Source organism: Symphalangus syndactylus, chromosome 21, assembly GCF_028878055.3.
Source record: "Symphalangus syndactylus isolate Jambi chromosome 21, NHGRI_mSymSyn1-v2.1_pri, whole genome shotgun sequence".
Classification (NCBI taxonomy): Eukaryota; Metazoa; Chordata; class Mammalia; order Primates; family Hylobatidae; genus Symphalangus; species Symphalangus syndactylus.
The window spans coordinates 59,425,105-59,452,338 of NC_072443.2; the positions used below are offsets into that span (position 1 = coordinate 59,425,105).

Below are 27,234 nucleotides of genomic sequence, written 5' to 3' on the forward strand. Positions count from 1 at the left end.
GGGCCCTGGGCTGGGAGCGACTGGGGACAGGGCACAAAGGGGAGGGCCATGCTCTTGGTGGAGAGCCTTAGCCTTCCCCCTTATTCCCCTGCATCCCAGTTGGGGGGTGGTGGCTAGGGGGGATGGGACAGTGTAGCCAGCATCTCCTCTTTTGGAGATCAGTGTTCTAGTGGAAGCAGGGCCGGACATGCCCGTGCTAGCACTGGTTAGGCCTGGCTTAGTGCTAAGGTCAGCAGGCAGACAAGGTGCTCAACTCACAAGGAAGCTGAAATGTGACGAGATTCACACCCAGCAAGCACCTTCTCAGATGAGCTGGAATCACAAGGCATTAGCGGGAGCAGGGGCTTGTTCCAGAGGCCAATTTGATGGCCAAGGGTAGGGGCTGGGGGTGAGGTGGGAACTAATTACTGAATGTGTCTCAACAAGAGGGACCACCACCTGGAAACCTGGTGAAGGGCTCGTTCCAAAATTGCCATTGCCAATTCAAAGATGAGAGAGTTAGAATCCCTGTGTATTGATTCTGGAAAAGTCCTTTAGTAGGGTGTGGTGGAAGGAATTCTAGCTTTGGAGTCAAATGGGCTGGGTTTTGAAAATGTCACGTTTACAACACCTCTCTGAGCTGCAGTTTTCAAATCTGACAGGAGTGGCAAATTCGTCTCATTTCTCATGTCAACTCTGATCAATTGCCCAGGGCACTGGGCTGAGAATTGTGAAACCCTATCCAGATTTAGTTAAAAACAGTGCTGTAGGGCTGGCCACGGTGGCTTATGCCTGTATTATCAGCACTTTGGGAGGCCAAGGTGGGAGGATTGTTTGAGCCCAGGAGTTCGAGACCAGCCTGGGTAAAATGGCAAAATTCCATCTCTATTTATGAAAAAAAAAAAAAAAGGCAAAGAATTTGAATAGATGTTGCTCTTAAAAAAACATGTATGAGTGGCCAATAAGTACATAAAAAGATTGTCTGGGCCAGGCATGGTGGTCCACACCTGTAATCCTAACACTTTGGGAGGCCGAGGTGGACAGATAGTTTGAGCCCAGGAGTTCGAGACCAGGTTGGGCAACATGACAGAACCCCATCTCTACAAAAAAATAGAAAAATTAGGCAGGTGTGGTGGCATGTGCCTGTAGTCCCAGCCACTTGGGAGGCTGAGGTAGGAGGATTACCTGAAGGAGGTCGAGGCCGCAGTGAGCCATGATCGCATCACTGCACTCCAGCCTGGACAACAGAGTAAGACCCTGTCTCAAAAAAAAAAAAAAGATTGTCTTTATTATTAGTGATTAAAGAAATGCAAATCAAACTCAATGAACTATCACTTCACACCCACCATGATAGCTAGAATTAAAAAGGCAGACTATATGATGTATTGGTGAGAATGTGGAGAAATTGGAATCTTCACATACTACTAAAGGGAATGTACAGCGATTCTATCACTTTGGAAAGCAATCTAAATGTTAAACGTAGACTAAGTTACCATGTGACTCAACAATTTTATTCCTAGGTATCCACCCAAGAAAAATAAAAACATATGTGCATTCAAAGACTTGTACATGAATAGCAGCATTATTCTAAATAGCCAAAAGATGGAAATGACTCAGATGTTCATCTGCTGATGGATGGTTGAATAAAATGTGGTATATCCATGTGATGGAATATTATTCATCCATGAAAAGGAATGAAGTACTGACACATGCTGCAACATAGATGAACCTTGAAAACATTATGCTAAATGAAAGAAGTCAGTCACAAAAGACCACATATTGTACAATTACATTTATGAAATGTCCAGCATAGACAAATCTATAGAAATAGAAAATAGATGATTGGTTTCCAGGGGCTAAGGAAGAGGAAAATGGGGAGTAAGTGTGAATGGGTGCAGGGTTTCTTTCTGGGGTGATGAAAATATTCTAAAGTTAGATAATGATGATGGTTGTATGACTCTGTGAATATAGTAAAAATAAATAAAAATAAAATAAAATAACCAAGCAGGGAATGATAGGACTACAACATAGGGAGAAATAGAGAGGTAGAATGAGTGCTGACTGGAAGTCCAGAGGCTGATTTTTAGTTCAGAGTTGTATTTTTAGTTTGATTAGCTACTTGGCTCTTGGGCAAGCCACTTCTCTCCAGTTCTCATTTCCTCATCTACAAAATAGATGAGTTTAACGAAAATACCTTTAACATCCTTTCTAGACTTATAACATTTTATAAGTCTATGAAGGGCTAAAAATGGTCTCAGGGTCATGGTCATAGCTGGCCACTGGAAATAGGCCAAGAATATCAAAACTCTCTGTGGGGGTCAGGTGCATGGCTGGTGTAGGATGTAACTGCCAGGACCCTGGGGAAAAGTTAGAGATCTCTGAAGAGAATTAAAAGGATGAGAACTCATTGTGGAATAGGAAGGTGTAAGAATGTCTAGGCGAAGGAGAAAAACCATTTATTTACAGAGACCTGACTTTTTACGCAGCAATGGGACCCATCAGTCTGAAAGGAGCAGGGGACAGCTCTCCAGCCCGTTTACTCTTTCCTGCTCCATTCCCAGGCTGGCCCAGACAGGAGCAGCTCCCTGGGAGGCAGCTGGGTCCCAGCTGAGATGGGCCGCTCTGGCTGCCTCACCCTGCCTCTCCCCACCACTTCCATCCAGTCATCCTCCCTCCCTCCTGTCCTCCAGTCACTGAAAATGACTGAAAATGACCTTGTGCAGGGACAGTTCTGGGTGCTCCAGACCTAGCAATGAACAAAGCAGATCAAGTCCCTAACCCCACTTATTTTCTAATGGGAGATCACTGACAATCAACAAGTAAATAAAAGGGTAGAAAAAAATACAATTTCAGGTGGTGGAAGTGCTTATAAAGAAAAGAGCCGGGCAGGGGTGGGCAGAGGGAGTGGGAAAGGTAGACGAGCTTGTCATCAGAGGCCAATCTGGCCTTGAGACCTTGGGCCAAGGCTGAGGGAACCATGAGTCTGAGGGCCTTGAGACAGGAATGAACTTGGCCTCTTAAAGGATGGACCAAGGAGGCTGAGCAAATGAGGGGGAGCATGGGAGAAGGTGGAGCTTGAGAAGTGGATGGGACCAGGCCATGGAGGGCTTCTCAGGCACGAGCAGAAGTTTGGGACGTCACTGGAGGGTACTGGGTAGGGGTCTTATTGATTGATTGATTGATTGATTGAGATGGAGTCTCCCTCTGTCACCTAGACCTGGAGTGCAGTGGTGCAATCTCCACTTACTGCAACCTCTGCCTCCTGGGTTCAAATGATTCTCCCACCTCAGCCTCCCAAGTAGCTGGGACTACAAGTGCATGCCACCACACCCAGCTGATTTTTGTATTTTTAGTAGAGATGAGGTTTTTCCCTGTTGGCCAGGCTGGTCTTGATCTCCTGACCTCAGGTAATATGCCTGCCTCAGCCTCCCAAAGTGTTGGGATTATAGGCCAACACTCCTGGCCAGGGATCTTATTTACACCCCACCCTAGCAAGGACCGTCAGAGGCTGCTGCTTGTGTAGTGTCCTCATCAGCTGTGCAGGTGCAAGGTGCAGGTGTAAGGGGAGCTGCCTGAGTCCAGGTCCAACCCTTACTCATCTAGCAGATGGAGGTCTTCCATAGGTGTGGCTGTGCAGGTCTTGGGTGGCAGGCGGTTACTATAAAGAAAAAAAATCACTGGGCTGGGCATGGTGGCTCATGCCTATAATCCCAACACTTGGGAGGCTGAGGTGGGAGGATGGCTTGAGGCCAGGAGTTCCAGATCAGCCTGGCCAACATAGTGAGACCCCACCATCTCTAAAAAACTTGAAAAACAAAAACAAAAACTAGCCAGGTGTGATGGCATGCATCTATAGTCCCAGCTACTCGGGAGGCTGAGGTGGGAGGGTTGCTTGAGTCCAGGAGTTAAGGCTGAAGTGAGCTATGATCACACCACTGCACTCTCACCTGGGTGTCAGAGCAACACCCTGTCTCAAAAAAAAAAAAAAAAAAAAAAAAAAGAAAAGAAAATCACAAACCCTGTCCTCTTAAACGGCTTGCTCTTACATCTACTCTTTTCTTCTTCCAGAGGCAGGCCAAGTACTCTGAGAACAAGCTGAAATGCACAAAGGCCCGGAATGACTACTTGCTCAATCTGGCAGCCACCAACGCAGCTATAAGCAAATACTACATCCATGATGTCTCCGATCTGATTGATGTGAGCTCCCTGGGGAGCCTGGGACTGAGTAGGGCCCACACCTGGGCTGGCGCACGTCACTGGCTGAAGGAGGGGCTGGTCTTTGTCTTTAGCTGACATTCTCGGGTAGCCAGGGGTCTTTTGAGCCCTGCTGGAGGGGAAGGGCAGTGAGTTTGGGAGCTGGAAAATGAGTGTTACCTCATGGTGTCTATTTTCACCAGTGGGACATGGGTCTCTGGTGGCCCCAGTGCAGTTGGCTTGGGCAGTTGTATATCCAATGCCAACTTCCCACGTACCCTCCTGGACGCCAGGTCCTTTGCTGGGTTTGAGGGGTTCAGGGATGAACCACACACAGTTCATGCCTTGGGGGATTTCCCAGTGTGGTAAAGGAGATGTTATTAGTAATATGTTTAGCACCCCTAGGGCCACTCAGCCAGACACACATACATGGGAAAGAAAGTAGTGAATGAGACAGACTTAATTATGCAGATCAGCTTTGTGTGGGGAGGTTATCTTGGGAGAAATCGGGCAGCTTAAGCAAATGGAGAACGGAACACTGACTCCCAAGTACCAGCTGTGCAGGACACGCCACAGGGACAGGCAGACTGGGAGAAAGAACACTGTGAGCAGTGGCGCTGGGGAGGGCTTCTGTGTCATCTAAGTAGGAGCCAGGACTGTTTCTCTCGTGTCCCCCTTCCTGCACAGATGGGGGAGCTGGCCCCGTCCATGTTTAGTAAAGGCTCAGTACTGGTTGATGGACTCTTTTCCTGGTGTATTCTGTTGGGAAGTCAGGGGGCTCTTGCTTTTCCATGGCTCCAGAGGGGAACCCATTCTCAGCATCGCAAGGAGAGGGAGCTCCCAAATGGCTCAAGGCCAGACCTTCCTCTTTCCTACTTTTCAACTTTCCTTTTTGCCCTTTCAGCCCTTTTATTCATTCATTTACCATATATTAATTGAGCACCTGCTGTTGTCTGGAACTTGAGGTGCAGGAGCAGTGGATTGGCCCTTGGGGAGCTTACCTCACCAAGGACATGTTGATAGGTGATTTTAATACTAAGTGGCAGGGGATAGTTTTTAATACTAAGTCACAGTGAGAGAGGTAGAGGGAAATGTGGACCCCTGGAGGAGGATCACCTGACCAACTCTGAGTGGGGAGAACATCAAGGAAGCCTTCCTGGAGGAAGTGACCTCTAAACTGAATTCCGAAAGAAGAGTATTCCAGGCAGAGGGGATGCATGCACAGCACCCTAAAGAAGAGAAAAATGGGCTCACGCTTGTAATCCCAGCACTTTGGGAGGCCGAGGCAGGTGGATCACAAGGTCAGGAGTTCGAGACCAGCCTGGCCAACACAGTAAAACCAAGTCTCTATTAAAAATACAAAAATTAGCTGGGTGTGGTGGTGGGCGCCTGTAATCCCAGCTACTCGGGAGGCTGAGGCAGGAGAATCGATTGAACCCGGGAGGCGGAGGTTGCAGTGAGCTGAGATCGTGCCACTGCACTCCAGCCTGGGTGACAGAGCTAGACTCTGTCTCAAAAAAAAAAAAAAAAAGAGAGAAAGATGGTGAATATAGGGAACCTAGTTCTGCTGTTGCCCAAATCTCAACCACAACTCCCCCTGAGGGGCGCCATGAGGTTTGTGCAGTAGAATTCCAAAGTGCCTTGGGGCCTCTGGGATGGAAGATTCGGCTGTGGAAAGGGAGGTAATTGTAAGTCACTATGGTGGCCGGTGACCACCCCTCCACATCCTGGCTGTCACCCATAACCTTCCTTTGTTGCCTCTCCCCAAGTGCTGTGATTTGGGCTTCCATGCCAGCCTGGCCCGCACCTTCCGGACCTATCTCTCAGCTGAATACAACCTGGAGACTTCTCGCCACGAGGGGCTGGATGTCATCGAGAATGCAGTGGACAACCTGGATTCCCGAAGTGACAAGCACACAGTCATGGACATGTGCAATCAAGTCTTCTGCCCTCCACTCAAGTTCGAGTTCCAGCCCCACATGGGGGATGAGGTAGGCTTCCTCCTGTAGCCTGGGCTTGGGGCTGCTTCCCTCTGTTCCCCCATGTGCTCCAGTACATCATCCCTGGTTGCACATACAGGAAGTTTCTATCCGAGGCCTGGGGTCAAGCTCCTGGTTCATGGGCTTCCCCAGCTGAGGAGTTTACCACTAATACCCTAATCTTGCTGTCTCAAGTGCCCCCCATGCAGAATTACGGGACCTTGGCTTCCCTTATAACCCCTCCCAGCTATGTCCAGAAGACTCCAAGGGAGCCCCAGTCTGCACACAGGCTCATGTTCTTCCCCCAGATGCGCAGGTGAGGTCCACAGGAAGCCTGAGCCTCACTGTAGCCTCACCACAGTCATTCAGGCTGGTGCATTCCACCAGGGTGCTCCCTTCCTCCAACACTGCAAGCCTTTTATACACCAGACAATTGAGTTTCCTTCAGTGCTTGTGCTGCTCAGATCCTTGTTACATTCTGAAAAAAACAAACGAAAAACAAATGGAAAGAAGGCCCTTGTCACTGGCCCCAGCACAGCCCTACTCGTTACCCAAGGCTTACAAAATCCCTTATGCAAATAGTTCCCTGAGCTTGTCTATGTCACTGCTCCCTCTGGGCATTGGGGGAACCCACTCCAACAGTGTCCCAGACCCAACCAGCCTCTGGGTCCCAATGAGGCTCAGCTGGGCCACCCGTGGCACCTGCTGGGAGGGGAGGGGCAAGGAGGCATCTGAGAAGATGGCATTTGCTAGACCCTCTGCATGGCTCTGTCCACTTACTTCTGCAGGGCTGCACTGCTGTGCCTGCCCCATTCCTCTCAGCTCTCCCGACCCATCACCTGGACCTGAAAATGCTGGCCTCATGGTGACCACTGGTGACCATAAACTTTGGGTTGTGCAGTTAGTAGCAAATAACTAGTACTGTCCACAGAGCCCTACCGTCCCTTGTGATCCTAGCTGTGTTCCTGGAAGGGGTGAGGTGCACATGCCTGCCAGCAGCCCAGCCCACAGGTAATACTAGAGGCCCACATGAAAGGTGGAGGGCGGTGGCTCACGTCTGTAATCCCAGCACTTGGGAGACCAAGATGAGTGGATCACTTGAGGTCAGGAGTTCAAGACCAGCCTGGCCAACATGGTGAAACCCTGTCTCTGTTAAAAAAAAAAAAAAAAAAAATTAGCTGGGCATGGTGGCAGGTGCCTGTAGTCCCAGCTACTCAGGAGGCTGAGGCAGGAGAATTGCTTGAACCTGGGAGGTGGAGGTTGCAGTGAGCCGTGATGGCACCACTGCATTCCAGCCTGGGTGACAGAGTGAGACCCTGTCTCAAAAAAAAAAAAAAGGCAGAGAGAGAACAGCATTTTTCTGGGTGCTTCCCCTCCTCCAGCCCTCGGTCCAGTCAATTGCTGGGGGACGAAGAGCTATGAGCTGTGAAAGCGCATTATCTCACAGCTGCCCTGCTGCAGCATCATTCTGTGGCACAGTGGGAGTGTGCCCCTGATCGTTTCCCATTCAGGTTTTTTCCCATTGGCTTCTCTTAGGTGGTTGCTTTCTTGCCACAACTTCTTGCCTTGAAATTAACCAGTTAGTTTTGCTTAATAAGATTATGTTAAGGCTCTTCATAAACCTTCACATGCTTCCCAAACGTAGATCATGACTGAAAGGCCACACCTGGCAATGGCAAGAGTGCAGACTTTGAGTAGGAAGACCCTGGTTCTCATCTGGCATTGGTTGCCACGGCCACTTATGAGCTCTGTGACCTTGAGCAGGTCACTCAACCTTTCTGAGCTCCTGTTTCCTGGACTGTGATTGGGATGTTAATGGTAGCCCCTGCCCTAGCTCCACACAGGTGAGGAGGGCACAGGGCAACCACAGATGGTGGCTGTTATTCCTGCAGGTCTGCCAGGTCAGTGCTCAGCAGCCCGTCCAGACAGAACTGCTCATGCGGTATCATCAGCTGCAGTCCAGACTGGCCACCCTCAAGATAGAGAATGAGGAGGTGAGTGAGCCCCTCTGCCCTATAAGGGATTTTCTTTGGAAGGCCTGGCTTGTCCCAGGGAGTCCACTTGTGCCACGGAATGCATAAGAAATAATAGTTCCACTTATAAGATGGAATAGTACACAATCATTAAAACCACACACACCAAGAATTGTTAATAGCCTGGGGGAACGCTTATAAGATGTTAAATTGAAGAAAAACAAAAGGTGGGAGGCTGAGGTAAGAGAATTGCTTGAACCTGGGAGGCAGAGGTTGCAGTGAGCTGAGATGACGCCACTGCACTCCAGCCTGGATGACAGAGTGAGGTTCCATCTCAAAACAAACAAACAAACAAACAAAACACAAAAGGAAATAGGACTCTGTGTTCCATATTGCCATAACTGGAGTAAACTAAAGCATATGTATATTCCTAGGCATAGAAAAAAGACTGGAGGGAAATGCTTAAGTGTTAGTTGCTATGTTTGGGTTGTGGGGTGATAGGTGCTTTCTGTTTACTTCTTTGTGCTTTCTTCTATTTTCTGCAATGAATTTCTGTTTTATCATTAGAAATAACAGTAGGTATTTTAAATTACACAATGATAAACAACCCAGGGCACACTAAATGTGTCATGGATTCTGAGCTCCAAGGAGCAGGTCAGCCTTACCAGGCCCAGCCTCCCTCCCCTGCAGCTGTGGGGCATAGCATTCTCAGCAAGTGGGTACAGATGGAAATACCAGTGCAGTGGCTCTATTCTGATGTGGACTGAAGAGGCCAGATGGGAAACATCCTATTCTAACCTGGACTCCTCCTCCAAGGAGGATGTCAACCAACTGGAGGCCCCTGGAGAAAAGACACCAGGATGGAGGGAGTGACACTTGAGGTCATGGGCAGGTTTATTCTTGAAAGTGCAGTCATGGAGGGAGGTGCGAAGACACAGTCTTGATCTTCAAATGTCTAGAGTGCTATCCTGGGCAGAGACAGCAACTTTGCTTTTCATCTCCACAAAGGACAGACCTAGGACAAATGTGAGACAGATTGGAGCTCAGGATGATAGCAAATCAGTGCAGTCCCCAGGGGGAGGTTGTATGGAGACAAATTACATATTTGTTTTTCAAACCTGGAAAGAGACAGGAGATGAACAGAGTGTTTTCTTTATTTATTTATGCCCTACATCTTCCCCCAAAGGATTTTAAATTATTTACACGGAATAGTATATGGATCATAATGTTAATGGAATTTAAATTGGAAATCAGGGCCAAAGAAAGGAGAATGAAGCCAATGTTCTTCTGTATGAGTTGCTAACGGGCTTGAATATGCAATTTTGTACCTGAGCTTCCTGTCATGCTGCGTTAGAAAGAAGAATTGATTTGTGTATTCATTCAACAATATTTATAGAGCACACACTGTGTGCCAAACATTGTTCTAGATATAGAATAAAGTGACTGAACACAAAAAAACATAGCACCTCCTCTCCATGAGGGAATATTCTAGTGAGAAAAGACAGATAATACGTAAAACTGTTGACAAAGAGAGTCAAACTCTGTAAAATACTTGAAGAGATTTATTCTGAGCCAAATATGAGTGACCAGTGGCCTGTAACATAGCCCTCAGGAGATCCTGAAAACATGAACCCAAGGTGGTTGGGCCACAACTTGGTTTTATACATTTTAGGGAGATGTAAGGCATCAGTCAGTACATGTAAGATATACTTGGTTTGGTCTGGAAAGGTGGGACAACTGGAAGCAGGGGCTTTCAGGTCATAGGCAGATTCAAAGATTTTCTGATTGGCAATTGACTGAAAGAGTTGAGTTACTGTCTAAAGAAAGGAATGTCTGGATTAAGATAAGGGGTTGTGCAGACCAAGGTTTTATCATAGAGATGAAGCCTCCAGGTCATAGGCTTCAGAGGATAGACTATAAATGTTTATATCAGACTTAGAGTGTTCTAACAGTAATTCCAAAAAGGAGGAGGGTATAATGAAGTAGGTTTGCCACCCCTTTCCCATCATGGCCTGAACTAGTTTTTCAGGTTAACTTTGGAATGCCCCTGACCGAGAGGAGAGATCCATTCAGATGGTTGGGGTCTTACAATTTTATTTTTCATTTATGAAATACAAAAACAAGCCAAGAAATGAATGATCTTGGAAAATATTAGACAGTAATAGGCACTGAGTGAAGGTATCAGGGGGGCCTGATGTCACCAGGAGGTGACATTTAAGCTGAGATCTGAGTGACAAGAAACAGACTTTGAGTGACAATAATTTTATAACAAACATTGGAGGCAGTTTTTCCAGGGACTGTTTTTGGAACCAGCCTCCAAAGCAAACAAGCTGCCCTTGAGGCACAGTTCAGCAAAGGCGTGTTGTAAGGTCAGGGCCCATGGGCCCTGCTCATGCAGTCTTCTGGTGGTCCCAAGAAATTCCAGGAGAAAAAACTGGAGTCCTAACTGAACAATGTGTGCCTCAGCAACTGTCTTCCTGGAGTTTTTATTTTCTCAGCTGGGCTTTTGATAGGAGTCCAGTAACAGATACCTGGAGAGTTTGTTGCACGAAGGATGGCTGCCCACCGTTGTCAACTTTGTCTCTATCCTTCTCTGAATGAAGAGAAGTAGAGCATGTCTAATGTTGTCCCTATTCAACTGACCACCTTGCATTGGAGGAGCTAGTTTGGAGTTACATAATTAGGCTAAGAGAAACAAACCTAGAAACCTGAGTTCCTCATTTGTTGCAACATTCCTCAAGGTTCTCTCTGGCGGAAGCCATACAATAAAATGTCTTTAAATTGGGCAACCTGGCTTCTCATCCCAGCCAGCTGTGTGATTTCGGGCTGGTGACTAATTTGTGTTTTCCACATTAATACAGTGAGAAGGGTTATTTTTGTTCTGCCTATATCCTAGGGACTTTATATGGAAGAAGTAAAGTGGCAGTTGGGAAAGGGACTTTAGGTGTCAATGGCAGTATGAGAATACAGGATTTTTGTCAATCTGCTGTGTTTCCCCAGGTTAGGAAAACCCTGGATGCCACCATGCAGACATTACAGGACATGCTGACTGTGGAGGACTTTGATGTCTCTGATGCCTTCCAACACAGTCGATCGACAGAGTCCGTCAAGTCAGCTGCCTCTGAGACCTACATGAGCAAGATCAACATTGCCAAGAGGAGAGCCAACCAGCAGGAAACAGAAATGTTTTATTTTACAGTAAGTGGCATCCTGGGCCCAGAACCACACTGTCAGCCAAGCCACTGGCAGTGACTTTTCAGGAGCAACCCAAGCTACTGAGAACCAGAGAAACCACATGGGTCAATTGGATCTAAGACTCCATCACCATGCTTTTAAAATTAAGTTGCCTGGCTTGGTTTTCTGAAATGCAGAAAGGGAATTCCCAATGAGTAGCATTGGCATTGATCTTGGGTGATGATTATTGAAATTTTCTTGCTCTAGAAAAAAACCAGAGACAGTTTTATTCAGTGGGGTGATAAGAAAATGGCTAACAGAGTCAGGTACAAGTCCCAAGGAACAACCCTGAAATTATGTATATAGATTATCATGTTGAATTGTCTTAAATTTAGGTGTGAGCTTTGGAAAAAATGCCCTCAAAAATCCAAGCAAATTGCTCTTGAGTTGCTAGCCCTTCATGTAAAATCCCATGTTAATTATCTTCCATTTGGACAGGGACTGGGAGGAGCAAGGAGACAGGGACTGGGAGGAGCAAGGAGGCGGGGACTGGGGCTTTAGTTCAACATGTGTTTATTGAACATAGAATATTAGGTTTGTAAGGGACCTTAAATCTTCCATGGGATGCTTGAGTCTGTTCAGCCACATCCCTGCCCAGGGGCCATCCTGACTCTGCCTGATTGCTCCCAAGATTAAAAGCTCCCTTTTCCCCCAAACAGCCCTTTCGTTTGCATTGTGCCTGGCTTTTGGTATTATCATGTTTTCCTTTATCTTTGCTATCTTCAAAAACCTACCTCACTAGGATTTCTTGGTTCTGTTCTCTGGGGCCACCCAGAGTGGAGGCTAATTCTACATGACAGTGTTTCACATGGTTGCAGGGAGCTGGGATTTCATTTCTCTAGGCTAAATGTATCTGATTCTTTCAGTCTTGCCTTATAAGCTTTTGTTTTGAGTAGCCTCAGTATCCTAGTGACTCTCTCCTGAACATGTTCCATGTGCTGATGCCTCTTCTAAGGTGAGACTCTGAGCAGTGGTATGCCCAACACAGAATTGAGCAAAATTGGCTGGGTGCGGTGGCTCACACCTGTAATCCCAGCACTTTGGGAGGCCAAGGCAGGCAGATTGCCTGAGCTTAGGAGTTCTAGACCAGCCTGGGCAACAAGGTGAAAAGCCATCTCTACTAAAATACAAAAAATTAGCTGGGTGCGGTGGCGTGCACCTGTAGTCCCAGCTACTTGGGAGGCTGAGGCAGGAGAATTGCTTGAACCTGGGAAGCGGAGGTTGCAGTGAGCCAAGATTGTGCCACTGCTTCCAGCCTGGGCTACAGAGCAAGACTCCGTCTCAAAAAAAACAAAAAAAGAATTGAGCAAAATTTTCACCCCTTCTATACTGGGTACTATGCTCCTATTCATATGTTCTAAGATCGTATTTTTTTATTATTATTTTAAGGCTAAGTTATTGTCAGTTATAGCTCTTTTCCCTACATGCTGCCATTAACCAGGCCTCACTCTTCCTAAGGCTTTGTAGGGGATATCTTGGGCAGGTCTTCTGTTGATCACCAGTTTTCCTCTTTTTTTTTTTTTTTTTTTTGAGACGGAGTCTCGCTCATTCACCCAGGCTGGAGTGCAGTGTCGCGATCTTGGCTCACTGCAGGCTCTGCCCCCCGGGGTTCCGCCATTCTCCTGCCTCAGCCTCCCGCGTAGCTGGGACTACAGGCGCCTGCCACCTCGCCCGGCTAATTTTTTGTATTTTTAGTAGAGACGGGGTTTCACCGTGTTAGCCAGGATGGTCTCGATCTCCTGACCTCGTGATCCGCCCTCCTCGGCCTCCCAAAGTGCTGGGATTACAGGCGTGAGCCACCGCGCCTGGCCAGTTTTCCTCTTAATGAATTCAATTCATGGGTTTTTTCAACATCCTGATCCAGTTACTCAGCATACATGCTGTCTCCTCAAACCTGTGTCACCTGCAGATTCAGTGAGCGTGGCTTCCAAACTTTAATCAATTTAAAGACTAATGGGTATACCAAGGCCAAGGCCAAAGACAGAGTTGTTAAAAATATGCAACTAGGGCCAGGTGCCATGGCTCATGCCTAAAACCCTAGCACTTTGGGAGGCCGAGGTAGGAGGATCCCTTTAGCCCAGGAGTTTGAGACCAGCTTGGGCAACATAGGACGACTCCATTTCTACAAAGAAAAAAAAAGTGCATGTGGTCCCAGCTATTCAGGAGGGTGAGGTGGAAGGATTGCTTGAGCCTGGGAGGTTGAGACTGCAGTGAACTGTGATTGTACCGCTGCACTCCAGGCTGGGTGACAGAGTGAGACTGTCTCAAAAAACAAAAACCAAACAAACAAAAAAATCAATGAGGCTAATATTGATTGGGTTGTAGTCATTTAACCCATCACAAACCCACCCAATTCTAACTTCTAGCTCCATTCTTATAACTGGCTTTGTCAAATCCCTTGTCGAAAACCAGTAGTCGATACACACTGCATTTTTTCCAACGCTCTTTGACCCTGTCAAGGAAGAAAACGAAGCGGAGCTTAGCAAAGCAGCCCACGCTGATTGCTGGCATTCACCACTTCCATGGGGCCTACTGTGTTCACAAAGAGAATTATAGTTACAACAAGCATGTGAATATTAATTCACTTTGGCAGAAGAAGCAAAGAATTCTGGGTAACATAATTCAAGAAGGGGGTTTGGCCTATTCGAAGTTAGGAGAATTCTCCAGTATCTATGACTAATGGTCATCAGATGTTATAGTTTATTCTTAATACTTAGTTTGCTAACCTGGTTTCCTAGTATACCTTCTCATGACTCATTATTTTAGGTCTTTTTAAGGACATCATAGTCCTTTCAATGCAAACATCAATGCAATTTGATGGCATTCTTTATTTTGTGGACATTCGTTATTCTTCAGATTGTTGAAGCTTAAATGAGGCGGACAGAGATGAGCTACAGAGCCCCAGGCTGTAATTTGCGCCAACCAGTGGATGACCTGCCAAGGCATGAGTTACACATTTGGGATTAGATCTTCAGCTTCTTGGGGCAGTGAGACACGGTGGACAGAATATCAGCTTACCCCTCAGCTCTGCTTTTTTGGGGAATTCTTGGACAGGAGATAAAATGAGAGGACATTATTGCTGGAAGCATCTATAGAGAGCCTCTAGGACAGTAGTTACCAAACTGAAGTGTGCATTTGAACCATCTGGGAAGCTTGTTAAAAATGCAGGTTCTCAGCCAGGCGCGGTGGCTCATGCCTGTAATCCCAACACTTTGGGAACCGAGGTGGGCAGATTGCTTGAGCTCGTGAGTTCGCGACCAGCGTGGGCAGCATGGCAAAACCCCATCTCTACAAGAAATACAAAAATTAGCTGGCCATGGTGGTGTGTGGCTGTAGTCCCAGCTACTTGGGAGGCTGAGGTCCCAGCTACTTGGCTGGTGTGTGCCTGTAGTCCCAGCTGCTTGGGAGCATGGCTTGAGTCTGGGAGGCAGAGGTTGCAGTGAGCCAAGATCATGCCACTGCACTCCAGCCTGGGCAATAGAGCCAGACCTTATCTAAAAAAAAAAAAAAAAAAAAGTAGGTTCTCAGACCACCACTCTCCCAAGATGGGCACCTGGAATTGTGAACACTTCTGGGCCTCACTGGTTCCTCCTCCAGTGTCAAATGAAGGGTTAGACTCAATGTATTCTAGAACAGGAATTTGCATGTTGACAGTCTCCCTAGCAGGTTACAAGACCCTGGCCCTCTACGCCACACTCAGAGAAACACTGAGTCTACTCTGAGTTTACACTGGGGAGGACATGGAGGCTCAGAAATGCTCAGTAATCTGCCCAAGGTCACCCAGTGAGTGACCACAGTTCTGAGCTTCTCTTTCCTTCTGGGTAGAACGGGCCTGATGATGCTTTCCCCATTTGCTGTCCAAGATTGTGATGAGGCTTAAACGTACGTGTGTGAAAACTATCAAGTGCTCTGTGGATACAAAGTCGAGTGACTCTTAATGGCCCATAGGCCAGGTCCTGGGAGCCTCGGACCATGGAAAAGGAGAGAGGACACCACAACCTCCCACCAGCCCAGTCATTCCAGAAACCCATCAAGGTGGGCCAGTGTAAGGTGACCCCAGTCTTATTTGTGTATATGTCAGCCCCCATCCCAATGGGTCTTTCTCCCATAGCTGTCAATGGGAAGGTGGTGATGTTAGATGCCCTCCTCCATAGTTGACTTGGGGGGTGTCTGAGCCTCTGCAACTCACTTTTCTCTGCTCCCTTTTTAGTGTGCTGGCTGGGACAATAGAGTGGGTTTCTCTTCGAGAAACTAGCAGGTGGATTTGGGGCAGTCACATCTACCTCCTTGACTTTATTCTCAGAGCTTTTGCAATTACCGTGCCCCTTGCTTGTAAAGCTCCTTCCCACAGGTCCCCATGTGGTCCCCTTTCCACATCCTTCAGGCCTTGGCTCAAATGTCCACTTTGCAATGAGGTCTTCTAGACTTACAGTCCACTGTTCCCACTTTATTTTTTTTTATTTTTTTGTGGAGATAGGGTCTCACTGTATTGCTTAGGATGGAATGCAGTGGCATGAACATAGCTCACTACCACCTCAACCTTCTGGGTTCAAGTGATTCTCTCACCTTGGCCTCCTGAGTAGCTGGCACTACAGCACACACCCTCAGGCCTAGCTAGTTTTTTAAACTTATTTTTTTAGAGGCTTGGTCTTGCTATGTTGCCCAGGCTTGTCTTGAACTTCTGGACTTCAGCAATCCTCTCACCTCAGCCTCCTGAGTGGCTGGAATTATAGGTGTGAGTCACCATGCTCAGCTCTGCTTTCTTTTTATCCATAGCATTCACCACCACCTGACCGAGTGGTATTTTACTTACCTTTTTTGTTCGTTTATTGTCTCCCTCCCCACCCCACCACGTAAGCTTCAAGAGGGAGGAATCCAGTGAAATTTCTCAGCACCTACTCTAAGCCAGTCACAGCTTTAGGCACTGGGGAGTTGGAGATGAGCTTGGCTTGGAGCCCACCCTCCAGCAGCTGGCCATGCAGCAGAGGCATGCCCAGTGGGGCTCTGTGACTGTGCAGGTGGGGGAAGCTGGTATCTGTGTATAGGTGGCTAAGGCCCACCGAGTTCTGGGCAGGTAGATGTATTTCTGTCCTGGCCTGTTCGCTGTCCCTCAGTACCACTCTAAGGTGCACTGCACTGGGCCAGGGCCCTGAACTAGGAAGCAGGCTGAGGCTAGGCCTGGCCCATGGCTGACTTTCCGTGGGACTTTGGACAAATCACTTCCTGGTGCAAGCTTCATTTTTCTCATCTGTACAAAGAGGAAAATCTTATCACCCCCTGCAATTTGGGTTATTTTAATGGGAAAGCCTCTCAGGGGCCTGCAAGCCCTTCCTCCTTCAAAGCAGGGCCAGATGAAAGGAAGACTTGTTCCGAGGCTCCTCTCTGACAGATCCGATAAAGCTCTCTGGCTTCGGCTGCGTGGCCTCTGGGACGGCTCCCATTTTTATTGCTCTTGGCACAGAAGCACAGTGGAGCTTTGATGACTAAAGAGGCCCTTTGCTTTGTCTCCCCGTGGCCCTTACCTGACAAAGGCAGCTTTCACGGCTCCCATTCTCCCCTGATTTGCTTTGTGTTCCTAACCCCTGACCTGAAAGGCCTGGAGCCCTCCAAGGGCCTGGCTGCCGCATGTCAGCGCTGGGGATCTAGATGGAGGAAAGCAAAGACGCAGACACAGAGGCCTCTCTGTTCCCTGCACCGGGGTCTCTGCAGGTGACGTGATCTCTCTTTGGCTTCCGTGTCCCAGAGGTCAGTTGCAGAGGCAGAGATCCCATTACTCGGCCTTGCAATCTATGACTTCCTTGTGCCTTGTGTCTTACAGAAATTTAAAGAATATGTGAATGGCAGTAACCTCATCACCAAGCTGCAGGCCAAGCACGATTTACTCAAGCAGACCCTGGGCGAAGGTGAGTGAGGTGGTGGAGGCCCTCTGGGAGGTGCTCTGTTCCCCACTGGGTTTCACTGTGGCCCCCTGACGTGTTGAGCTGTTTAAGCTTGAGACAGCGGGCACCTGGCAGAATGAACCTGGACTTACCAGGACTGGGCAGGCTGGGAAAATCACCTTGGTACAGATGCCTTGGGGGGTCCAATCTGGCTTTAGAAAATAGAGGGCGTGAGTTGCTTTTTGATTAATAGAAAGAAAAAAATAAAATAAAATAAAAAAAGAAAATAGAGGCTGGACGCGGTGACTCACGCCTGTAATCCCAGCACTTTGGGATGCTGAGGTGGGCAGATCATGAGGTCAGGAGATCGAGACCATCCTGGCTAATATGGTGAAACCCTGTCTCTACTAAAAAAAATACAAAAAATTAGCTGGGCGTGGTGGTGGGCGCCTGTAGTCTCAGCTACTCGGGAGGCTGGAGGCTGAGGCAGGAGAATGGCGTGAACCCAGGAGGTGGAGCTTGCAGTGAGCTGAGATCGTGCCACTGCACTCCAGCCTGGGCGACAGCGAGACTCCATCTCAAAAAAAAAAAAAAAGAAAAGAAAAGAAAAAGAAAATAGAGGGCAACCACAAGTCTTAGTTTAGGTTGGCAGGGACAGTCCAAGACAAAGTGATAGAGGGGCACCCATCAGGTAGGGAGTGGGAATCTGGGGCCTCAGAGGCTGGCACTGACATTTTTCAGCAGACACTATTTGCAAGGAATACTAATGGAGTGTCTGGCTAGGGTTCTAGGTCCAGAGAAGGAAAATCCATACATGTAAGTCAGGGTTTGGCCCTTGAGGGACCTGACGACTAGGCTTAAAGCCAGTCAATGCCTTCCAGTGGCAGTTGGAATAAAATCCTAGCTGCTCTCATGGCACATGAGGCCTTATAGCACTTAGCTTCTGCCGCTTCACCTGACCTCATCGTTCATTCTCCCTTTCCTTACTGTGCTGCAGCCACGCTGAGCAAATTTCTGCACTTCAGGACTCACCAAGCTTATTCCTGCCCCAGGGCCTTTGCAGCTGCATGGGTAACCACCACCCAAATCAGGGGATAGAGCATTTCAATCACCCTCAAAAATTCCCTTGTGCTCCTTTGCAGTCAGCGCCCCACGCTCTACTCTGATCTGATTTCTGTCACTGCAGATTAGTTTTGTGTGTTCTAGGTAGTAAGGGCTGGGGAACTTTGGGGGCTGATGGAAATAAAAGTTCCATATCCTGATTTGAGTGGTGGTTATACTTGGGGGTAGACATTTGTTAAAACTCATTGACTAGGGGATAGGAGGGGGGAAGACTTAGTTGCAGTGAGCTTTTTCTTCATTCTTTCCCTCTAAATTTTACCCATCCTGACATTTCAGTATTGGGCCAGGGGGTAAAGGGGATGTGGAGGAGTTTGGGTAGCAAAGACGGAAGAAAAACAGTGAGAATGGAGGAGAAAGGGAGAAAGTCCAAGAGTGGAGCTCAGAGTGTGGGTGCCATGGGGGCAGCTTCTAAGACTAGCATTAAAGAGGAGGGTTGGTATTCATAGGCACAGGGCAGGGGGCTGTTCCTCATGAGCCAGGTAACAAAAGGTAGGACCATATGAGTTGGTGGCTACTTGCATTTTTGAAATTAGATGCTGAATTTGGAAAACTAGATCTTCTTTTAAAAAGTAAAATCCTGGGCCTGGTGCAGTGGACTGCCCACGCCTTCTTGGTGCAGAAGCACAGTGGAGCTTTAATGAATAAAGAGGCCCTTTGCTTTGTCTTCCCACGGCCCTTACCTGACAAAGGCAGCTTTCATTGTCTCCATTCTCCAGGGGGCTTGCTTTGTGTTACCAACTCAATGATGATGATGATGATGATGATGCTGGTCATCATCATCATCATCACCAACATCATCATTATCACCATACTTAGTTTTGGTTGGCATAACTCCTGGTCCATTTGGTCCTCCAAGCTTATTTAGCCTTCAACTATGCCTTGCTCTAAGATTGCTCTACCAGTCTCTCTTCTGAGTTTTGAGCTGATTAGCAAAAAAAAAAAAAAAAAAAAAAAAAAAACTCCCGGAAAATGCATTTTCAGAAGTAGAGGGGCAGCTAAGAAAAAGCCATCTGGAAGAATCTCCGTAATCCTGTGTTTCAGTAAGCTGGCCGTAGAAAGGCTCATGTGCTTCCTTTGACAACTGGATGGTTCTTGATAGACTGGTCAGTTCTATAGAAATTTTTTTTTTTTTTTAAGGACACTTTCTATTTTAAAGTAGTTGTAGAGCTACAGAAAAATTGGGAAGGTAGTATAAAGTTTTCATATACTCCACATCTAATTTGCCTTATTATTAACATTTTACATTAGTATGCTATATTTGTCAGCATTAATGAATACTGGTACATTGTTATTAACTGAAGTTAATAAATTACTGAATGACTGAAAAAGATGGAACCTGAATAAATTGAGACCAGATCTCCAGTCATGTTTATATAGCCACTACACAATAAAGATACATGTAGATTCTTAGGGCACTGGGTGAAAAGGGAGAATTTCCACTGACCTAATTGATAAATTGGAAATTGCCCATTGGGTGAAGGAAGAAGGGAAAAAATTCAGCAGGCCAAAGAGAGCTCAGAATCTTAGCAAATTCATCCTTCTGAGTGTCAACTGGTGATTCACCTTTTCCTGAGCATTTTCGTTCTTCTATTCAGTAGGATTCTTTTCTAAGAGTAGGGTAGGGTTACAGCTGCATCAGTGGCCTTTTTATGCCATGTGAGGGCTATTTTGTAGTATCATGTCTAGTGCCTCAGTTTCTCTAAAGTACAGTAGGCCTCCTTTATTTGTAGTTTCACTTTCCATGGTTTCAGTTTCTTGTGGTTAACTGTGGCCTGAAAATATGAAATGGAAAATTCCCAAAATAAACAATTCATAAGTTTTAAATTTCTCACTGTTCTGAGTAGCATGATGAGCACACTGAGCAAATTTCTTTGCTGAGCAAAAATCTTATGCCGTCACGCTCCATCTCTGCCAGGATGTGACTCCTCCCTTTGTCCTGCATATCCACTCTGGATACGGTACCCGCCCACTGGCCACTTAGTTATCAGATTGAAAAAACAGAGGACATGTAGGATTTGGTACTATCCACAGTTTTAGGCATCCACTGGGGGTCTTGGAACATATTCCCCACAGATAAGCGGGGACTGCTGTACTCTTTTGACAGGATGGCTCAAGGAAACTACAAGTTGGATGAAACCCAAGGTCTTTTGGGTCAGCTTTACTTAGAAGTGGATTTGGAGAACATGATTGACTCCAAACATACAAATCAAAAAGCTTCCAGGCACTTGGCAAATGGCATTCCCTGTTACAAAGGATGTCACTGGTGCTTCTTGGGAGCAAGGGCACACACCTTGGCTGTTGCTATGCTATTTTATTGGCCAGAGAATTCTCAGTTTATCATCATCTCTGAGTCTTAGACTTATGACCTTTTTATTGCTCTGGGGTGCGGGTATTCTGTAAGCTCCAGGGTTTACACTCAAGATGCGGTTGGTTTTTCAATTTCTGAAAGCCCCTCAAGCGTGAATGAACAGTGCGCTGCCTATAAAAGGGAAGGAGCATAACCTTTTCAGGCCAAGATTTAATTGCCCATCACAGAGTAAAATGGCCACCAGGACCAGGCCATCTGACTTTCTAGAAAATGACCGAACCACCAATTATAAAATATATTTTTAAAATCCCAACAGATCTCAGAAGGTAAAGGATAGGCATTTTTTGATTTCCCATATTTGTGAGACACCCTATTTCTAAAGATGTTGGTGGTGGGATTCTGGAGAGCTGAATGTGAGTCTGAAGCTGATAGACAACATATTAGATTCCGTGTCAGAGAAAAGTCTGCCTTCAGTGTGTTCTGACATTCCACTCCACATCCTAAAACCTTTGATTTCTACCTGCCCCCATCTGTTCACCCATCGATCCAAGAGCACAGGCATTTTGTTTGGCCAGGCCTGGGGAGATAGTAGTACATGAGAAAAGTAAGGTCCCTGCCCTCATGGAAAAGAGAGACCTCAAATGGTAAACAAACTACTAAGTAAAGAATGATAATTGAGCCGGGTATGGTGGTGGCCCTGTAATCCCAGCTACTCAGGAGGCTGAGGCAGGAGAATCACTTGAGGCCAGGCAGTGGAGGCTGCAGTGAGCCAAGATCACGCCACTGCATTCCAGCCTGGGCGACAGAGCAAGTCTCTGTCTCTTAAAAAAAAGCTAGGGGTGGGGGGGTGGGGATTATAATTGTGTTAAGTGCCATGAATGAAAACTTTGGGCTGAGATAGAGAACAATGGTATGTGTGTCAGGGAGAGATGGGGGGGACCTGCTAGAGATAGGGTGATCAGAGAGGCTTCCTAGGGGAGTTGCTGTTTCAGCTGAAACTAAAGGATGAGAAGACATCAGCCAAGTGAAAAACCAGGGAAAGAGTTTCTGGGGAAGAGGGGACAACATTTGCAAATGCGGGAAACGATGTGGTGAGTCAGAAGAATTGAGAGAAGGGTATTGTAACTTGTTGAGTACATAGAAGAGTGGACAGTTTGGGAACCCAGAGGAGGGGGAACAGGAAATCAACACTCCTTGTTCACTACAAACCCAGACCATTGCCTGACCACTTTCATGGGCTGCCATCGGCTCTAACAGGAGGGCTTGGGTCTACCTGAAAATTTTATCCAAACTGGTGTCTGGTAGGAATTTGCCCTTGACTCCAGACACACAGTCAAATCAAGCAGGACAAATTTGCCTGTTTTACCAAACTTTTCTCCTTTCCTGCTTTGGTCTTTGGTTCCAGTTCCACCAACTGCAGCCACCCATGTAACTGCTTGTGGGTTTGCTCAGGAATTAAGGAGTTGCCTATTGATTTGCCCCAAGTTCTATTTTCAGACCCAGATTACTCTCTTCCTCTCCTTATTTCCCTCCCTGGCCCCATTCTGTCTTTTTTTTTTTTTTCTGTAAATAAAATGCTCGATTCTTTTCTCCTAAAAGTCTCCTAATGTTAGTGCTAGGTGGGATTCCAGAGTTGAGAGCTATGCTGTCCAGTATGGTGGCCACTAGCCACATGTGCCTGATGAACACTTGAAACATGGCTAGTCTGAATTGGGATGTGCAAAATGAACACCAGATTTTGAAGAGTTAGTACACACATATGCACAAAATAGAAAATATCTTATTAATTTTCTATATTGATACGTATCGAAATTATAATCTTTTTGATATTAGGTCAAATGTAATATGTCATGAAAATTAATCTCACCTGTTTCTCTCTCTCTCTCTCTCTTTTTGAGATGGAGTCTAGCTCTGTGGCCCAGGCTGGAGCGCAGTGGCACGATCTCAGCTCACCGCAACCTTCAGGTCCTGGGTTCAAGCGATTCTTGTGTCTCAGCCTCCCGAGTAGCTGGGATTACAGGTGCCCATCACCACGCCCAGCTAATTTTTGTGTTTTTAGTAGAGATGGGGTTTCACCATGTTGGCCAGGCTAGTCTCAAACTCCTGACCTCAAGTGATTCACCCACATCGGCCTCCCAAAGTGCTGGGATTACAGGCATGAGTCACCACTCCCAGCCTCACCTGTTTCTCTTAACGTTTTGTAATGTGGCTACCAGAAATTGTGGCTTGTATAAAGTTCTACTAGACAGCACTGGTTTCAGAGATTCTGAACTGGAAGCCGTTCTTGAGAATATTAGGAAATGGAGAGCATTTTGGAGCAATGACTGGGGACAGTACTGCTGGTATTTGGTGAGTGAGATCTAGGGATGTCAGCATCTGCAAAGTACTAGACAGGCAATGAAGAATTTAAACTGAGGATATGGAGGCCCAAAGAAAGGAAGTGGCTTGTCCAAGCTCATGCAGTTAGTTGATAAGAGTTAAACATTAGGACTCAGACCTCTGTTTTCAGTACAGTTTTGGTAGGAGAAGGAAAAGATATTATTTAATCTCTTCATTTTGAGTGCCACACCCCTGCCAAGGCAGCTGTCCTCTAATGTGTGGCATCCCTGAAGAGGGGATATTATAAGAAGCCAAACGCCGCCTTCAGGGAGTCCCTGGGTTGGAGGCATATTCTGCTGGGGACATCTGTTCTCCCTTACCTTGTGTTTGTGGAGGTGGAACCAGCTTCCCTGGGTAAGCTTTGATTTGAAGTTAGGCAACCTGGATTGGAATCCAGACTCTACACTTAGCAGGGACTTGGGAAAGTCACTCCATTTCTCCAAGTCCATTTGCTCATCTGTTGTGACAGGAATGACACCCTGTGTACAATTGTGCTGTGGCACTTATTACACTATTGTGTGATCTACTTATTGAGTCATTTGGTACTAAGCTTCTTGCAGATAGAGCACTTGTTCATTCATTTACTCATTCTACAAATATTTATTGAGCATATACTTTGTGCCAAACACTGCCCAAGACCTTGGTGTCAGTGCAGTTTTAAGAACTGACAAGATTCTTTCTCTCATAGAACACAGTATTTTCCAATGGAGATAGACTGGCAGTGGACAAGTAAATAATAAGCAAGAAAAATATTAATGATAAGCTACATGTATTGATAATTTAAATAGAGAAACGTGGTATAAAGAGACAGTGTGTGCTTTAGATAGAGGAAAAAGCCCGGGCAACATGGTAAGACCTCATCTCTACTAGAAAAAAATAGCTGGGCATGGTGGTATGCGCCTGTGGTTCCAGCTACTCAAGAGGCTGAGGCAGGAGGATTGCTTAAGCCCAGGAGATTGAGGTTGCAGTGAGCTGTGATTGCACCACTGCACTCCAGCCTGAGTGGACAACAGAGTCTCAAAATAAAATAAAATAAAATAAATAGATAGAGGAAGCTTGTCTCTGGACACAGCTTTTAAGTTGAGACCCAAAAGACAAGGCGAAATGAGCCACGCAAGTGTTGGGAGCAAGAGAATTCCAGGCAGCAAATGCAAATGCCTACTTGAGGACCACACATAGGCCTCTGCATCTGTAGCAGGGCACACAAAGGAGAAAGCAGCCTGAGGAGATGGAGTAGCATTTTGAAGGGTCTACTCTGACCTCAAAGTGTTTATAAAACAGAGTAAGAGGTCTGGATTTTGTCCCTTGTGCAGTGAGAAGTTATTGGAGGGTTCTAAGCAAGGGAAGGACATGATCTGATTTACAGTTTAAAGAGATTGCTTGGCTGCTGAGGCAAGAATAGATGGCAGTGGAATAGGAGACCCAGTTAAAAAGAAAGTCGTCCAGGTAAGAGACGAGCATGGCATGGACTAAGAAGGTAGTGTTAAGAGGAGAGAAGTGGACAGATTTAATTTATGAAGGAGAGACAGTTTTTAAGGAGAGCACCTGTTAGACTTCTGGCTTAAAGAAGAGGGGAGGTGGATATCCACTTATTGAGATATTGAAGACTTGGGTGAAAGTAGGTTTGGAGCATAGAAGGAAAGAGTGCTTTGGGGAACATTTAAGGTTTGAGATAAAAGAAGGCAATTTGTGTTGAGTGGATAAAGAAAATGTGGTCTATCCATATGATGGAATATTACAAAGTCATATAAAGAAATGAATTACTAAACCATACTATATGGATAGACCGCAAAAGCTTTATGCTAAGTGAAAGAAGCCAGATGCAGAAGACCACATCTTGTGTAATTCCATCTATATAAAATGTCTCGACTATGCAAATCTGTAGAGACAGAGAGTAGATTAGGGTTGCCAGGGGCCGGAGGCAGGAACAGGGAGTGACTATTAGTGGGCATGAAGGATCTTTTTCTGGTGATGGAAATGTTTTCAAATTGAATTCTGGTGAGGGTTGCATAACTTTGAATAGTCACTAAAAATCACTGAATTATACACTCCAAATGGGTAAATTTTATGATATATAAATTATACCTCAATTATGCTATTTTTATAAAAGATTGCAGTGCATCTGAGTTTGGAATTCTAGGGAAGCGTAAGATCTGGACATAGAGTGGGGAGTCCTTGGTAAGCACTTGCGGTCACTTAGAGAGGATGTGTAGAAAAGGAAAGCAGCCCTGAGTCTGTGTCCTGATGGCACTCCAACATTTTGAGGTTTGAGGTTGGGCAGAATAAGGAGGAGACAGAAAAAGAAACTGAGGAACCTGTAGGGCAGGAAGAACACCTGGAAAGTGTGGAGTCATGAAAGTGAAGAGGAGAGAGCTTTGTAAGAAGAGAGTCGTGAACTGAGTAGAACGGTGCGGAGAGGTCAGGTATGATAAGGGCAGAGAAGACCATTGGATTCAGCCTCAAGGAGATCCCTGTTGACCTTAAGTGTTGACCTTGACAAGAGCAGTCTCAGCCCAGGGATGAGGACAGAAGCCTAGCTGCAAAGGGGTGAGGAGGGAATAGGAGGGGAGGAAGCAGTAGTGCTTCCAGACAGCTCCTTCAGGGAATTTTACTGTAAAGAAGAGCAGATAAATTAGGATGTAGCTGGAAGGAGAAATGGGGTCGACAGAAGGGTTAAAAGCTAGGTCATGCATATCCAGAACATGTTGATATGCTGTTGGAAATGGTCCAGAAGAGAGGAGATTGGTGATGCTAGGGAGAGGGGAGATACCTGCAGAAACTAAGGCCCCCAGAAGGACAGAGGGGATGGAACCAGGGCATAAGGAGAAGATCTGGCTTTGTCTGGCAAGTAGGTGGGAGGGCCTCGTGGAGGCATGCAAATGGAGAACCCATAGTACTTGATTTTCTTTTCCAGTGAAGAAAATGAGAAGATCTTCAGCTGGGAAGGAAGGCAGAGGCAGGGCAGCAGGGTGGAGGAGCACCAGCCTTATGGCTGGTATCCTTCAGTGCCAGGCATATGACAGGGGCTCAATCTTTGTTGCCATTAAACATTGCAGGAGTTTTTGAACTTTGGGAGGCATAGAAGTGATCACCAAGGGTGGTTGTTAAAATGCAGATTTCTGGGTTTTTATCTCAGAGATTCTGATTCAGAAGACCCAAGAGACAGCCAAGAAATCTGCATCTTTAACAAGACCCCCAGATGTTTCTGATGCAAGTGGCCAGCAGGCTGTAGTTTGAGAATCACTGAAAATATGTCTGTGAACAATAACGTGTGTGTGAACAATAACGTGTGTGTGAACACAGCCCTACAAATAGGAGGCTTTTAATAAAGAATAAGACACAGTTCTTTTCAATAGACCGTACCTTAGGCATAATTAGATTTCATATTTCATAAATAATTAAGACTCATTGTGTTTCATTTTTAGAAAAAGATGAATGGTCTTTGGATTAAAAAGAAAAGGCAATTAAACATTAATGTATACTTTTCTTTGCAGGGGAAAGAGCAGAATGCGGCACCACCAGGTGAGAGTGGGAGAGTTGTGTTTTCTTTCATCCGCTGCCCAAGGTGGGAGTGGGATGGGGCTGGGGAGGCACTGCTGGGAGCTGGAGAAGCAGAGATGGCTTCTTCACCAATGTCCCCATGGGCTGGTGTGGGTATGCCCAGGTGAGGGACAGTTGCTGCTTTGCTTGTTCTAGCATTAGACTGACAAAGCCACGCCCCTCCAGGCTGGCGATGGAAGGGGCGCTTTTGGGGCTGCTATGTGGCAGTGGGGCACCCTCCCTTTGCGCTGGCCATCGGGTGAGACAGTATTGTCTACTCAGAGTGGCTGAGGGCAGCCCGTAGGGGCCAGAGGCTGTGGGGTGGCTGTTGACCTCTCTTCCCACCTGCTACACCATGCTAAGCAAACTGCCCAGCCATGCTGAAAGGCCCAGCCTGGGTTCCCCATGTACCAAAGCTTTGGGCCAGGCTCAGATTGCGTGCAGCTGGGCACATGCATGCGCATAGGCGTGCACAGACTCCCCCACTGTCCACACCCTAGCTTGGACCTCACGGGCACTTGGATGAGCTGACGGAAAGTAACACACGGGCAACTTCTGCTTTCTCTTCAGCTTGTTCAAAATTCCCTTTTGCACTTTTTCCTGAGCAGACCAGAGCCAGTGAACAGTTTCCACTCAGCAGCTGATAG

At 46.6% G+C, this 27,234-nt stretch overlaps 1 protein-coding gene and 1 long non-coding RNA gene across 6 annotated transcripts in view; both read left to right on the forward strand.

Moving 5' to 3' along the window:
• SRGAP3 (SLIT-ROBO Rho GTPase activating protein 3) overlaps positions 1-27,234 on the forward strand; it is a 270,693-nt gene that overhangs the window by 186,709 nt on the left and 56,750 nt on the right. For all 5 annotated transcript variants that reach the window (XM_063630456.1, XM_055259348.2, XM_063630458.1 and 2 more), the window contains exons 6-11: positions 4,048-4,176; positions 5,943-6,164; positions 8,045-8,146; positions 11,126-11,323; positions 17,178-17,262; positions 26,542-26,569. In XM_063630456.1, coding sequence (XP_063486526.1) covers positions 4,048-4,176; positions 5,943-6,164; positions 8,045-8,146; positions 11,126-11,323; positions 17,178-17,262; positions 26,542-26,569 — 764 coding nt within the window. The remainder of the gene's footprint in view (positions 1-4,047; positions 4,177-5,942; positions 6,165-8,044; positions 8,147-11,125; positions 11,324-17,177; positions 17,263-26,541; positions 26,570-27,234) is intronic.
• On the forward strand, positions 5-3,989 carry LOC134735434 (uncharacterized). The gene is made up of 2 exons (XR_010118553.1): positions 5-106; positions 229-3,989. It is a non-coding gene; the product is annotated as an uncharacterized lncRNA (long non-coding RNA).